The sequence below is a fragment of the Siphateles boraxobius genome, unplaced genomic scaffold (genome assembly GCF_051911475.1).
Source record: "Siphateles boraxobius isolate OS27281-9 unplaced genomic scaffold, OSU_SipBor_1 118, whole genome shotgun sequence".
NCBI classification, from domain to species: Eukaryota; Metazoa; Chordata; class Actinopteri; order Cypriniformes; family Leuciscidae; genus Siphateles; species Siphateles boraxobius.
Window position 1 is genome coordinate 630,817 of NW_027508720.1, and position 16,818 is coordinate 647,634.

Sequence of the window (16,818 nt, forward strand, 5' to 3'; positions counted from 1 at the left end):
TGAGAAAGACTGAAATAGTATTTTCTTTTAAACTCTTCAATAATCTCTGTTTTGACTACATTTTTAGTGTAGTCTAGTGTAGTGGCCAATTAAGTGTTCTGAATTTCTTCATCATCTTATAAAATAAAATCACTTTTCGCAAATCCAAATCAATAGTAAGATATCTTCTGCATCGTGAAATTGTGCAAAAACTGAAATGTGGATTAATAACAATGAAACACTAGATTTTATAAATGTATTTATTCCGTAAATAGAACTTTCATAACATCAGCAATAAACATATTCACTGTGAGGAGAGTACAATTAGAAGAACATGTTTACACAAAAAAAGATGAAACCGCAACATGGATGATCGACATCACAGCTAGATCAGGTATTTCCAGTCTAGATCGAGTCTTATTGCTAATGTCTCTGAGTAACAAGTGGCATATACTGCGTTGCTATATAATCCATGAAAACACATTATATAGCAAAACAATTCAGCTGTTTGATTTTAACGCAAGAATTGAAACATGAGAAGTGATATACAAATAAAAACTAGAGAGAAATAGTACCAAAATAGAGTAATCCACAATTCATAATGTAACCGTTCTCCATCATAAAACCTGATTCTTCAACTGCCACCCGGGTCACGGCACCAGATTTCTGTCTTCGCAGCAAAAATAGAGAGAACCCCAAGACTAGACTCCTCAAAACGGGAGTGTTTATGTTGAGTTCACTTTTAGGCCTCTGTTACAGGGATATTGAGACAGATCGACCAAAGTGTAGCATGCAGTCGGATTTCATAAACTTCAATATAGTTGATCTAAGCAAGTTTAAAACGGTTGTCTCAATGCTCCGGCCGTACAATAACCCAGACTATGCCCTCTTACGTGATTAAATACACACAAGCATACACACAAAACAAGAAAATAATCAAACAGCTTTGACAAGTGGTTAGCAACACAAGCAGAAAAACAATGAACACGGCAACAATGATAAATTAACTGATGGCAATAGTTAGAAATGAACATTTAGCATGTGCAAGACAGAGGAAAGGAGAGATGATATGCAGGCACATGACTGACGGAGGTGAAAGTGACCGAGCTCAAGGATGATATATGCGAGTTTCCATTGAGAACTCCGCAACATTCATGCATCATGATAATCTGTACAGATTAAGTACAGGTAGGCATCTTAGGGTAGGAGGCTACAGGTTTGTGAGCAACAGCGCTCACGTTTAATACCTTGAAAATCAGGCAATTAAAAGAGGGAATTATGGCTTCAAACAGACCCCTTTGTTTTCCTCAGGAAAGATGGTGGCCCTTTCCGTACAGTTTCGTGGTTTACGAGCAGCGGAAACAAAGAAACGTTCAAGTCAGACACATCCTTTGGTTTTCTGCGTATCCCTTGTTGCTGATCACATATGACGTGACGCTCTGATTAACAGAGCTCTTAAAGTGAGACATCAGTGAAAGTCTGGCTGGTGATTGGACAAGGGCTCAAGGGGTCGAGGCTAGGCATCTTCGGGCTCCAGACTGGGGCTGGTGCATTAACAATGAGAGACCTCCATGGGCGAGAGCGTCAGGATGCTCTGGTCATTGGAGAAGAAGGTTTCAGAGTCGCTCCAAGATCTGGAAGTATCAAGGAAATTGCGAACAGTAAGGGGGATAGTGTGGATGGTTCTGTGTTCAGAACATTACCATTTCATGAGCTCAATTCACACATGCTCTATATTATTCATAACCTGCGAGGACCTGAATACTAGAAGTTAGATTAATATCAAGCCCCCCCCCCCCCCACCTCAAACGGTAGACTATTTTTATACAATGTTATAAAAGTAATACACACATCTGTCCTTTCTATCAATGATTAAAATGTTTTAAAGTCTTATTTCATTTACGTTGCTCAAGTACGTTACACTATTTTAAGGTGACGTAATATTAATTAACTAAATTTACTTACTATAGAGTTACGGTTAGTTACTGTAATTATGCATAATTTACTATCATAATATTTTATTATTATAATAAGTACATGTAGTAAAGCGTAACTACGCCACCTTAAAATAAGTGTTACCCTTAAGTATACATTACAATGCAACTGATTAAATTGTATAATGAATATATCTACATTATATTGACCACCTTTTTATCTAAATATCGAGATCTGCATCAATCATTACAAAAAAAACATAATTTAGAAGTCTTTATATATATATATATATATATATATATATTTTTTTTTTTAATCCCTAAAGAGTTCAATCAAAAATGAAAATTCTGTCATCCATTACTCCCATGTCGTTCCAAACCCGTAAGACATCTTCGTTCATCTTCGCAACACAAAAGAAGATATTTTTAATAAAACCTGAGATTTCTTTCGGTCTATTACACTAACTATTTAGTGCTTCAAAAAGTAGACATCGTAAAAGTAACACTGATCCATACATATATAAAACACATGCAACGGTAGACGGAAGCAAGTTTGAGTTTCTGCAAGAACCAATGAGGTTTGTTCTCGCGCATCGATCAAGTACAGTTTCATGGACTTTCTCAAACGCCAGTGTTTTGGGTGAATAGACTTTTAATGGTGCGACAGAAATCTCTCCAGTTTAAATAAAAGATCTTCATTTGAGTTCTGAACGACATGAGGGTGAGTAATCAATGACAGAATTTCATTTTTTGGGTGAAGTAACCCTTAACTGTCCTTAATTTTTGGTATTACTTGATTTAACTTATTATTTAACTGATTTATCTCACTTTAAAATAAAAAAAGAAATCCATCATGTTAAGTTAAAATGACCAAATTTCTTGTATTATGTCTTAGAAATAATTTCAAATGATGGTTTAAAATGAATTTCAATTTGAGGAATGGCTAACTTTAGCTCTGCATTTGCATCCTGTTGTTCCATAATTAAGTTTACGGTCTTGCCATTGTGTAAATTAGTTATTAATTATTGGATTACAAGAGTATATTTCTAAATCTGTCTTTAACCAGTTAACTCTTAGTGCATGAAGATCAGCAAGAAACAGACAAGAGTCACAGCCATGGAGAAATGGATAAGGAAACGTTAATGCAAGATGGGTTAATGGGCATGGTTAATGGACAATAAACAAATATAAGCACAACATCCTTCCACAGCCTTGACATTCACATAGATTACATTCTTATGAAAGTATATTAACCTTTTCCTAGTCATAATATGTTGGGTATGGTACCTATATATGAAACTAAGATAATTTACAGTATATAAGTAGAAACCAATTCATAACATAAATCTAGTACTTGTAGAAAAATATGTGTATATAGGTTTACTATAAAATGTATATAATATTTGTAAATAGAGTGGAATTAAGCAGCCCTTGAGGATCGGAGCCGTTGCAAAGCCATGTTCCTCAAACGCCAGAGCTGCTACTCTTGAACACCAGAGGGCATTGTCTTCATCAAAAGATCAGCCATGTTATAAACAGGTCCATGCTATATAAGTTCAAGAATACACTGATAGCTACAGTAATGCGATTATCTTTGGATAACGTGTAAGAAAGTAGTAGAGGGCAAATTAAATGTACCATCTTCATATGTTGCAGATAAAGACAACCGTTTTAAGATCTTGAAGAGGTAAAAAGTTACAAAATTAGAGCGTGTTTTGCATTTATATCATTAAATGTATGCATATTCAGGGTACATGTGGCTTACTGGCTTCATACCATAGCAAACAATCTCTTTCATTTTCTAAAGCAGTGGTTCTCAACTGGTTTTGCTGTAGACATCAAGTGATGTGTACCAAAGGCATACAAAAGTATCCCAAACACTGTATAAAGCTGCGCAAGGTAAAATAAACACTGTTTGTTTAGGAGGTTGAGGGCACGTTGGCTTCTTGCTACCAAGTAACGGAGGATTGTGTGCCAAACCAACAGAGTGTGATTGGATGCACAGCCATAAATCAAGAAAAGATATGTGACATGACATTATAGAGAATTGGCTGGAAGCAAAGCTGGAGACGAGATCGGCAAACTCAGATTGTCTGAAGCGTGTTTAGTGCTACATGAAGCGCAGCTCACAAAGCTATCAGCTCCAACAATATGGGAAACGTTTGTCCTTCCTTTTAACAAGTTTAAAACAGCAACATATGAGCCATTTTTGGACCCACCAGTTGAGAACCACTGGAAGAAAAGCAGCACAGATCATTGATAAATGCAACAACTTATAATAGTTTAGATGCTTCATTTGAGACGGCATAGACGGAGAGGGAAATAATAGGGTCAACGGACACCGGATAAAGCAGAGTAAAGCGTATAGGTGGAACACATACTCTGGCGTTCATCAATTACTTAACATACTTGAATATGAAACGCTGCCCTCATGCAGTTACACAGACTGATTTGACTTCCGTAAGGCTTTGAGTTAAAAGTAAAAAAAAAATAAAAAGACGAACAAAAGCAATCCTCTCGAAAGACTACAGTTACCAGTGTCTCACTCAATCGCGATGTGGTCCCTTGTTTCTTTGCAATAAATGAGCCGGTGGCTCGCGTTGGCCAGTCAGAGCAGAGACTCTAGTGCCCTGCGCTTCAATGGCAGTGTTCAAGCCGTTAAACTGGAGCCGGAGCGAGACCAGGTCTCCGTGTCCTCATCTCACAACTGCGGAGTAGCTTCTCAAAGTGCGGAGACAGACAGTCAAGACGATTACGCTAAGAGCTGAGAGGCTTAGGAGTGCATTACAGTCGCATGCCATCATCACAAGCCCCTCCGCCGAGAGGAACACACGCAAGGCAAAGACTAAGACGCGGATTAAAACACTTCAACAGGGATGCAACGTCTCATGACATCATATAGTCCAACATTCGACAAGCATATACTTGCATAAACTGGCGCTATAAACGTTTGCCTGGCTAATAACTGGGCGTGATGACGAGACATACGACGAGACGACTTCGGCGATTATGGACTCGTATGGAGGCACAATATTTAAGGTGAATCTTCAGCAGAGAACTTCAATCTGCAACACAGACAGATAAACACACGAACACCAGGAAAGAAGGACGCACCTTGAAAGAAGGTGAAGACGGTGAAAGACGAAGACAATGAGTTGGCAGATTCACGTCTCCTTGTATTCGTACGTACCTGTAGAGTCTTCTAGCTAATCTTTGTAACATTAAAGGCAAATGAAAGCACCCGTCTTAAGCGCTACACTGTAATCTTTAGGGAATGCTTGAGGGCTCCGAGGCCTCACTGGTCCCGGGCCGTGGGCTCGTCGTGCTCCAGCTTGTAGGAGATGTGTTTACAGCAGAGGCGCGAGAGAGAGAGGTCACACCTGGAGGCTCGTGCGGGGTCGCACCGGCCCGTCATGCGCTCCACCAGCCGGCCCAGCCGTGAACAGGCGTTCTGCCCCTCCGAGAAACAGCACACGGAGTCCACGCATCCGATGCCCCGGTACTCCTCAGTAAACTGCAGGAGGAAAAAGAGAGGTGAGCCAGAACACCAAACAGAAAAGCAAAACTTCTAACAAACATTTCTGGATGGATCATTTGCTCAGTGATGTTCATTATGGGCAATGACTAGATGTCTTAATTTTGTCATATTGGAGACTCTTTACACATCAAAATGTATAATCTGTTTTATATTTTACAACAGCACTTTCACAAAAAGGGCACACAATTGGGCTTAAAGGGTTAGTTAATTCTGCCATCGTTTACTCCCCCTTATGTCGTTCCAAACCCGTAAGACGTTTGTTCATCTTCGGAACACAAATTAAGATATTTTTGATGAAATCCAGCAATGTCACTGCCACTTTCAAGGCCCAGAAAGGTAGTGAAGATATTGAAATAGTCCGTTTGACTACAGAATAAACCATCTTAAATGTTATGAAGCGACGAGAATGCTTTTTGTGCACGAAAAAATAAAAAAAATAATGACTTCGTTCAATAATCTCTTCTCTTCCACGTCATTCTCCTACGCTGTTGATGTAAGCAGCGCAGCCCTTCCTGGTTCTACTAGTGTCTTTACTACCTTTCTGGGCCTTGAAAGATGCGATGATGTTGCTGGATTTCATCAAAAATATCTTAATTTGTGTTCTGAAGATGAACAAAAGCCTTACGGGTTTGTAACGACATAAGGGGGAGTAAATGATGCCAGAATTAACTAACCCTTTACGTTTTTGGGTGAACGATCCCTTTAAGGGTGTTTAAAAAGGGCCTCGCTCTTTATTTTGTAATTGCTTGTGGTGTGTCGTCTTGTACGCATTAAACAGCTTTGCCCATAGAAATGTGGATTTAAGTCCTGAAAAGCCCAAAGTATACTTCAGTTTTGAAGTGAACACTTAGCACATGCATACTGGAGAACACAACCTTTCAAAGTTGCATAAATAGGCACCTGACACCAGTGGGGATTTCTTTAAGACGGCAAGGGAAGCTCGGCTTCCCCTATAATGTCAAAAAATTAATGGTCAAATATTTACTATTGTGTTAATATTTTATTGATTAAAAATGCATTAGAACACGTTCACCTCGAAGACGAGTTCGTTCAGAATCAGCTACAAATAGCAGATCGGCTGACCCGATTTCCTTCTTTTTTTCAGTTCTTCGAAACTAGTGCATTGGATAAATCTGCGATTTAGCGGGGATGGACGCTGGGCTTCTGCGTGATGATTGGAGGGTCTGTCGAAAGACTGCATCTCCTTTTGATTGACAGCGATTTTGTACAATAAAAAGTCACTGACGCTGAAGCTGTTTGAGCTCAGTCCCATCGCGGATTTTGCATGTGTAGTCGAAAGACAAACTGCTGCAACAAAGTTATTGGTATTTGCTTGGCGAAATTGCTAGGCAAGTTTCATCATACATTTTATACACCACATTCCTTGTTTCAGTTTAATTTTTTTTAGATCGTTTGTTCATTCATTCATTCAGTATAATTATATAAATAAATGAACAATTTCTATGATGTAGGACGAAAATGAGCTTGCCCTCTTTGAAAGACCAGCAGCCGCCACTGTCTGACACATGCACATTAGAACATTTTATCTTTGTCCAGCGTCTGTACTATTTTTTTCCAGAAGATATGAGCGATAAAAATGTACGTTGAACTCTTTTAATCTAGAGTAGCGAGTTTCTCTTAACCACTTCACAAAAGCGCCAGTCAACGTGGACGTCTATTGTTGGTGCTGATCTATTAAGTTGTTTTTAATTTATTTTTCGACTGTGATACAAGAAACAGCCTAGTGTTTCCACCTTGTAAACCGAATAATAATATAATAATAAAAATAAAGGCGCATACACAAGCTGAGCGTACATAGTATGGGTGGTTTGTAAAATTGAGTTGAGCATGTACAATATTCGCATACTGTAAAGACAAAACTTGATACCGCGGCTCCACCTCATGATCACTACCGCACAGATTACTTAATTACTCCAAATGACTTAATCAGTGATTTCAAAGGCCATTCCTCGAATATTTTCGCTTAGTTTTTCTTTAGTGGAAAGAAGTGGAGACACATCGACCATCTTTTTATACAGTCTATGGTAAAACTGAAGCAAACTTTGGGTTTAAAGTGATTAGAGAAGCACAATATACAGACCTTAATCCTTGTGGATTATTTTCATTATTTGTATTTCATTATTTTCAGCTACATGGAGCCACATTTTGATTTGTAGTTTGTAGTGATGAACTTAATTGAACCGTTGAGTAAATATTAGTTTGATAATTTTTCATACACTAACTTCATTTGAGAAAATAACAGTTGAGTCAGAAGTTGATTGATATTTTATTCATTGAAGGGAAAAAATATTTGTTCAATAGATTTTGTCAGAGAAACTTGAGACGGTCACTAAGGTCTTTAAGTTGTGTGTAATGTAATATTTGGCATTTGTGCCATTATTGCTTTAAAAGGCACACTATGCAAGAATTGTACCTTAATGAAACAGCTTCAAAGTCATTTCGGTGGTAAACAAACTCATATTAGGGCGAATCATCCGGGTAGTAAAGCTTGGGGGGGACGCCCCTGGAAAAACCAGCAATGCAAGTTTGAGAGGAGCGCCCCGAAAAATCTCGCGAGAATCACGAAATGCTTTACGGCAACGACGTCACACACATCAACAACAACATATGAAGCACGAAGGCACTTGCTCGCATTTCAGACGTGATACTCGTGTCGAAGTTGGAAAAAGTAAAGAAAACGCGGTCGGAAGAGACTAGGAAAAGGAAAAGAGAATCTGACCGCGTAAGACCAGACACAAGTCCCACTCGCTCAGGCTTTCACTCGTTGGCGTGAGGTAAATAGCAGCACTGGATGCAACCGCAATGCTTACCTGGCGATCTTGTTGAAGGAATTTGAAGGAATTTCCCTTGCAGTAATTTTGAGTGGCTCAATAGCGCGCTATGCGGTTTTACCGCCATTTATTTATTTATATTTATTTGTTACTATATAAATACGTGTTATGATGTGGTCAGCATACACAAAAACAATGTAAACAATGCAACCGAAACTAAACAGCGTCTCTGCACATTGAAAGACTGTCACTCAGAGCTAAGTTGTTACGCTAACGGACTGTCTTTGAGTGAGTCATTAAACCGTTCATTCAACGAAAACGCTGATTCCTTAAATGATAGATGTAATGAAACAAGGTGTTAATTATTTTTTAACTTTGAGCTTCACTTTTCAAGGCTCAGCTGGCCAGCAATGCTTCACTTAGGGGACAATGGCATTGATTCAATGCGTGACTCGCTGCTTTCCCCCCACGGGTTCCTCGCGCTGTGTAATGCTGACCAGCGCTGACGCCATTCATGGTAAATACCCTTACACGTTAAAAGGATGAAAGCCTACGACAAATATTTCGCTTTCCTTGGAAACGGCAACCTTTTCACGAATATACATGACTTGACTTCAAAGACAGACGCAGGTAATCGCACGCGCTCAGTCGATCACATTCACTGTCTGAATCCTCTGTACAAATCACCATAATAAACAATCTTGTTATCATTATTAACTTATTTAACATTCAATACACATGGTACGAGCTACGAAGGGTGGCCTTATGAAAAAAGAAAACGCGGTTCGCGTTTGCTGCGGTTACTTGCATTCCTCTGCGGTTGGCCTGTCAGTAGCGCGGTACTGCAATATTGCGGTTATCGCGACAGCCCTAGGACTAGTAAGTTAAATATCCTAATTGTAAACTCATTTTTTACGATGCTGTTCATTGATCCATTGTTGATAACTAGACCAGTCCAATAATTTATCATGAGATTATCATGAGAACAGTTGTCAATATCTCACATAATTATCATGACACAAATAAGCCTAGAGGTTGTAAAAAGTGTAAATGAGCACAATTTGCAAACTATTATGATAAATTGCAATAATCATGTCTAATGACATCACAACGGCGAATGATATGAAATAATGCGACGTACATTTAACTTTATTGATGTCATCTGGCATTTTGTAATGTTTACATTACAATCAAAAAACACAAATTAAATTATACAGAAGGCCTAGACTATAGGCTATTTACTTGGGATTTAGCAGCAATCATGTAAAAACGTTATAAGCCAGCAAACGCGGTAGGCTACATTATTATTATAAAATGGTCTAACACTTGACATATAATATAGTTATTATTATCCTTTTAGCATCATCAGCAGTTCGGTAGACTATGCAGTATGCAGTAGCCTAATATTTGTATGAAATCGTGAAACATTACCCGGTCAATATCTTCCGAGTCTATCTGTGCTTGTTGCATGCCCGACGCTTCTATCCTACCGAACAGGTACCAGTGTGGGGGGGGGGGGGGGGAGGGGGTATTTACGACAGTGCAAGTATTCCACAGCGACTCTAGGGGGCGCTGTTTGACAAAAACAGAATTCCTGCATAGTGTGCCTTTAAATTTTGATGCACCAATTTATACACTATTTGAAGAAAGTATCATGTTTAAATAATAACACCCAAACCGAGGCTCGAATACGGGACATCTGGACATCCCAATAATGAGAGGCATTGCTCGAAACACTGAACTCAAATCATAAATGCAGTGCATGGTTTTACATATACATGAGAGGTCTGAAATGAGACAATGAATAACCTAACAAAAAAAAATCGAACAGATTATAAAAGTGATAAATGATGCCGTCTCTTCAGAAACACAGACATCCTTGGCCTCTGCCTGGACAGAAACTACACTTCCACTTAACTCCTTTATTCAATACTCAATTATTGAAGACGTGCTTGTTAAATTACAGCCGGAGCAATCCAACAAGAATGAATTCAAATCAGATGCACTCAAAAACTGCCCAAAGAGGAAAAAGAGTGAATGCAGCCAGAACTGAGGAAGTCAATACTCTGATCTCGTTCAGGCAACCTGACTATGCAAATTAACATTAAATCCCCCTTGACCCTCTTCAGCAGAGTTATCAGTCTTGAGACATATGTGTTTGTTGACTAATGCATTAACGAGGAGTGTGTACATGCACACACAGTTCTAGTGGAAAGGTTGTTTTAATGACTGACCTACTAGCTCACAAACAGCATGAGCTATAATGACAGACAAGTAATCTCCAACACATTCAGCCACGGGAGAAATGTCCATGTTTGCTTGATTTCAGGTTTCTTGTTAACCTGAGTTTGCTGGGTTAAAGATTTAGCTATTATGACATGGACCTTGGTAGTTCTGCTAAAAATCAATATAAGCAGGAAGTAGCTGAAAGATTAAATGCAGTGTGACGTCAACAGTGTAATTGTAAATAACGAGTCAGTTAAACGTACAGCTCTAATCAAAAGCAGAACCGGTCCAGTAATCGCTGGAGGGTTTGATGAATAACCACCAGATGAAAAATAGCGCTGCTGTCATTTCATCTCAGCTACAAATAAATGTGTTAGCCATTAAAAAAACCACAAAAAAAAACACATTTACCCGTTGAATATCTGTAGAGGTAAGAGAGTCACATGAACACCTGTGGCTGAAACTGAAACTTGCTGTAGCAAATGCTCGAGTTCTTGTCTCAAGCAGAGCGATACTTACCAGAACTGGGAAAACTGCTTTCAAATCAGGTCAAATCAAAAAACTTGCAAATCAGATGTGAAACTAGGGTTTGCAATGTGAGTGATTCACCAAATCTTTTACTCTGTGTGTGTGTGTGTGTGTGTGTGTGTGTGTGTGTATGTGTCTGTACTTAATACAGGAGTCACTCCTGAACTGCAAACCAAAAAATAAATTGTTTTGGTGTCCAAAAAAGTGACACTTAATTAAAGCTGCAACAACGAATCGATAAAAAATCAATAATGAAAACAAATCAACAATATGATTATTAGGGATGCACCGATACCGATACCAGTATCGGTATCGGGCCCGATACCAAGCTCATGTACTTGTACTCGTACTCGTAAAAATACCCCGATACCAAAGACCGATACCTCACGTATATCCTTAGCTTATATTTCTTAATTCTTATGAGCACTCTTCCTGCAGTTATAGTGTTGCTAGATTTAATAGTACACTCTAATATTTCACTTTACACTTTCGGCTGTGATTACATTGTTACTCAGTGTTATGTTAAACATTTGTTCTGTGATTTCTTTGGCACCTTATGACAAATTTGATTGTCTTGTTGTCTGTGATTTCTTTAGCACTTTGACAACTTTGTGACAGGCAGGTAAAAATTACATTCATTATGTCCTTGGTTTTGCCCTTTGGAGGTTATTGGACACTGTGAAATTTGGGCTTTGAAAATTTGTGATAAGCACAATAAGAATTATTTATTTTTTTAAGTTTATTTAAGTTGTTGAAAATAAAGATGCTGATTTGTTCATTAGTCTCATTGTGTTGTTCTTAGAAAATTGCCACATAAAACGAGAACCCCCCCAGTACAACAGGCATCGGTATCGGTATCGGCGAGTACCAGGAAAAAAATATTGGTACTCGTACTCGACCCTTAAAAAGTGGTATCGGTGCATCCCTAATGATTATCGATTTATCAATGAAAACATTTGTAGTCCCTGGACTTTAAATGAGTGAGTGATGCATTTCTATGGACAAAGCACATCTGGAAAACAGTGGAGGAAACCGAACGAGCTGCTGTGAGGAAACACAACCCAAGCTGTCCGAAACATGAGAAAGCTTTATATGAAGTGCGTTCAATGAACACATTTAGTTATTAGTTTTTATTTTACCCTGCAAGTTGCTTTGACAGATATGTGTGCCGTTTAATGCGTGCTCTCTCCATTTGTTTCCATAGCATTCAATTTGCATTGTTTCAACAACACTAATTTTTTTGTGTGGATTTTTTAAATATTTTTTGGTCAGATTTTCTTCCGATTAATCGAAGTAGTAATCGACAGCTTAAACGATTATCAAAATAATGCTTAGACGCAGCCCTACACTGCATTGACAACTAGTTTTGCTAAACTATATGCATTTAATTAAAGTTTAATTGTCGCTACCGCCATTTTTCAGGAGTTAATTACTAAAAACTGTACACTTAACAAAATTAAGTGACAACCCTATTTAGCTGCAGTGTATACATGACCGTAGTACGACAAAAACATGCTATTAAAACAATAAAGATAGCATCAGTGAATCACACGTAGCTGTCAGCAACTGTTCATTCAGCAGCTCATTCAATGACTTATAAAGTTGAGGAAAACACTTACTTTAATACTGATGTCATTAAACACAACACAATGTCACAATGATGGAGTTGAAAAAAATGAAGATGATTGTAAAGACATGCATACAATACACAAGGCACTTGAGATTAGATTAGTCCATCGAATGAATGGTAATGTAACAGACAAAAGTCTAAAACTCATGCCAGCGCTAAGTGCCACCCAGAGCAGCCCTCGCTCCTGGTTACATCACAGGGAGAACGAGTGTCCCATGACCCTGTGCATGCGTGCGTACACACACGCACACACACACACACACACACACACACACACACACACACACACACACACACACACACACACACACACACACACACACACACACACACACACACACACACACACACACACACACACACACACACACACACACACACACACACACACACACACCTCTACCTAGGGGAAGGGTGGGGCTGACCCAGAGGCGGAGGAAAAGCAGCGATCAGTGGCCGATTGTCCTCGCCTCTGCTCCCGATTTCAGCAGAGTCATATTCTGAGCTGACTGAAACCTTATCCGCTTCCATCTGGAAGGACAAAACAACGCGGTAAGTCTCCCGAACGGATGAAAACAGAAGGAAGGTGAACGAGCATGAAACCGCCCCACGTCCACTGCAAGAAAACACTTCTGAAGTCCAAGGCTCTGTTAGGAAACCTAGTGACCCGCTTACGCAGAGAGCATTTCAAGGTCACTTTCTAAGGCTGCATCATATACTTTACGGAGAAAGCAAACAGAAAACACTGTTTTAATACGCTGAATGATTTGGGAATAATGATGTCAAAATAAACATATAAAGCTATTCCGCTGCCTAGCAAACAAACCAGCCCTGAATAACTGCTTACCAACAGCCTCTTTTTTATGGATCATTTTTAAGTGCAGGTTTGTACAAAAATGGTTCAGTAGACATGAGTACCTCATCCATTGTGGATCGTCAGTTTTGCTTTGTTCCTTACTTATGAATTTCCGCCCACATAAATGAAATTGCCAAACCAAGAGTCCTGCTATTGGTCGGTTGATGCAAATTTCACTCGCTTGCAACGATAAATGTGCCCACAACTTTATGCTTAGTGCCAATAGTCCCATTCACACATACAGTTTTTACTGGTAGATTACCGGTAACAGATCATGTGTGAACAGGACCTTTTCAAATATACCTGTAAATTGGTTCTGGTAATTTACCAGTAAGGGAAGTTGTAACATTACCAGTAATCTTACTGGTATATGCGCTGTGTGAGTGTAGATTGCCGGTATTTTGCACGTACGAGGTTTAGAGAACGCGATGTTGTAAGAAGGGATGTTGGCCAATCAGAAGCCATTGAAAGAGCAACGGCTCTGGACCATTCATAAAATTTACAAAATTACACCGTTTACAAATACTTTCAAATTGGAGTGATACCGAAACTAAAGCGCTTCTCCTCGTCCGGGTCGGATGAAGAGATTTGTCAACAACTTTAGAGGTCACTTCCGGTTAATGACATCATCACAAAGTTTACTGCTATTTTGGAGCTGATATGTGATGGTCTTTTACCGGTAAAAAGCCAGAACGCTGTTGCTTGTTTTTACATTTTTTAAATGTACAGGTAAAGTCGTTCCGGTAATTTCACAGCAATTTCCCGGGATTGCTGTGTGAAAGGGGCCATTGTCATAGCAACATGCTAACCGGACACTCAACTGAAAACAACTGAGCCGACTCGCCTCTGCACTTCACGGGAGACTATGTTCTGGACTAGGTTCCAGATCAGTTTCTTATAAGCTTTCATTTCAGTTAAACTCTTAAAAATAAAAGGTTCTTTAATGGAATCTGGATTCATGAAGAACGTTTGGAGCTCTTCCACTCCACAAAGGCTCTCTAGTGGAACAGCGTTCTTTAGATCAGGAGTTTCATACTGGGTCACAGATGGGAAAAGATGGGTCAGGCACAGTCGCTTGGCTGCAGCTAAATTTGAATTAAACAGAAATCGTGATATTGCTTCGTGTGATTTTCGAATCGCAAAGGCCGCAATTTAAATATTTAAAGGCTGTTTCATCGCTGTTGTCTTTCAGAGACTTATAAAGAGTGTGTTGTTTTCATTCCTTCGTGTGGATTTGGCTACCGACCGACACGCAAGGAAACTGTCTGTCAAAAGCATTTCACATGTGAGACGAGCATGAGAGCGTTTTCTGCGCTGAACACTGTGGGGAGTTTAACATTAAGTTTATTTAACAGATTAAGTTTATAGTAATGCCAATTGTTTTCTAATCTCAAATATTTTGGTCGCCCTAGGGAAAAAAAATCTATACCAAAATACATTTATTTCATACTAAGCATTCTACAGATCAATTAATATATTTACTGACATATAAATATACAATTTAAGTTTATTTGGAGTACTTTATTGAACAATGCACATTTCTACAATGTGTTATATCATCACTATTAATAAGGACTGTGTGTATGATCACTGTATTATATCAGTCCTTAAATGCAAGATATTTAAAGTGTACTTGCAATAGCTCCACTTTAGCACAATCTAATATACTCAGCACTATTTCCAGATAACTAAAGTGCATTAAGCACAAAATGAGTTGTTCCAATTTACCAGTATAGCAGTTTAGTATACTAATAGTATAATTGCAGGGTATGTATATTAAATGCAATAATTTATATATGTATGTATACTACAAATACGTTCACATATTTATGTATTTCAAATAAATTTTGGTATACAGGTCCTTCTCAAAAAATTAGCATATTGTGATAAAGTTCATTATTTTCCATAATGTAATGATAAAAATTAAACATATATTTTAGATTCATTGCACACCAACTGAAATATTTCAGGTCTTTTATTGTTTTAATACTGATGATTTTGGCATACAGCTCATGAAAACCCAAAATTCCTATCTCAAAAAATTAGCATATTTCATCCGACCAATAAAATAAGTGTTTTTAATACAAAAAAAGGTCAACCTTCAAATAATTATGTTCAGTTATGCACACAATAGTCAATACTTGGTCGGGAATCCTTTTGCAGAAATGACTGCTTCAATGCGGCGTGGCATGGAGGCAATCAGCCTGTGGCACTGCTGAGGTGTTATGGAGGCCCAGGATGCTTCGATAGCGCCTTAAGCTCATCCAGAGTGTTGGGTCTTGCGTCTCTCAACTTTCTCTTCTCAATATCCCACAGATTCTCTATGGGGTTCAGGTCAGGAGAGTTGGCAGGCCAATTGAGCACAGTAATACCATGGTCAGTAAACCATTTACCAGTGGTTTTGGCACTGTGAGCAGGTGCCAGGTCGTGCTGAGAAATGAAATCTTCATCTCCATAAAGTTTTTCAGCAGATGGAAGCATGAAGTGCTCCAAAATCTCCTGATAGCTAGCTGCATTGGCCCTGCCCTTGATAAAACACAGTGCACTAACACCAGCAGCTGACATGGCACCCCAGACCATCACTGACTGTGGGTACTTGACACTGGACTTCAGGCATTTTGGCATTTACTTCTCCCCAGTCTTCCTCCAGACTCTGGCACCTTGATTTCCGAATGACATGCAAAATTTGCTTTCATCTGAAAAAAGTACTTTGGACCACTGAGCAACAGTCCAGTGCTGCTTCTCTGTAGCCCAGGTCAGGCGCTTCTGCCGCTGTTTCTGGTTCAAAAGCGGCTTGACCTGGGGAATGCGGCACCTGTAGCCCATTTCCTGCACACACCTGTGCACGGTGGCTCTGGATGTTTCTACTCCAGACTCAGTCCACTGCTTCCGCAGGTCCCCCAAGGTCTGGAATCGGTCCTTCTCCACAATCTTTTAGAGACCCTTTTCATGATATGCTAATTTTTTGAGATAGGAATTTTGGGTTTTCATGAGCTGTATGCCAAAATCATCAGTATTAAAACAATAAAAGACCTGAAATATTTCAGTTGGTGTGCAATGAATCTAAAATATATGAAACTTTAATTTTTATAATTACATTATGGAAAATAATGAACTTTATCACAATATGCTAATTTTTTGAGAAGGACCGGTATTTACTTTCATTAGAGGGATCTTGAGATAGATTATACTTTTCTTGGTGGGTCCTGGAATGGAAATTATTAAAATGTTCTTCACACCAACTTCTTTTTAGATCTGTTGACTGAAAGGAACCCAAAATAGTTCTTCTTTGGCATTGTGACGAAAAGCCACACTAGCCACATCTCTACTTAAGA

At 38.9% G+C, this 16,818-nt stretch overlaps 1 protein-coding gene across 5 annotated transcripts in view; it reads right to left on the minus strand.

Annotated features, from left to right (window-relative positions):
- Nucleotides 1-225: 225 nt before the first annotated feature.
- atp11b (ATPase phospholipid transporting 11B) overlaps nt 226-16,818 on the minus strand; it is a 63,009-nt gene continuing 46,416 nt past the window's right edge. For 2 of the 5 annotated variants that reach the window (XR_013194699.1, XM_077202151.1), the window contains 3 exons: nt 13,031-13,158; nt 5,294-5,427; nt 226-1,613 (listed from right to left, as the gene is read on the minus strand). Coding sequence is in view for 4 of the 5 variants with exons in the window: in XM_077202151.1 (XP_077058266.1) it covers nt 5,325-5,427; nt 13,031-13,158 (231 nt within the window). In the remaining variant the exon portion in view is untranslated. Of the gene's footprint in view, nt 1,614-5,075; nt 5,428-13,030; nt 13,159-16,818 lie in introns of those variants that run through there. The other 3 variants (XM_077202166.1, XM_077202170.1, XM_077202158.1) reach the window with 2 other exon arrangements.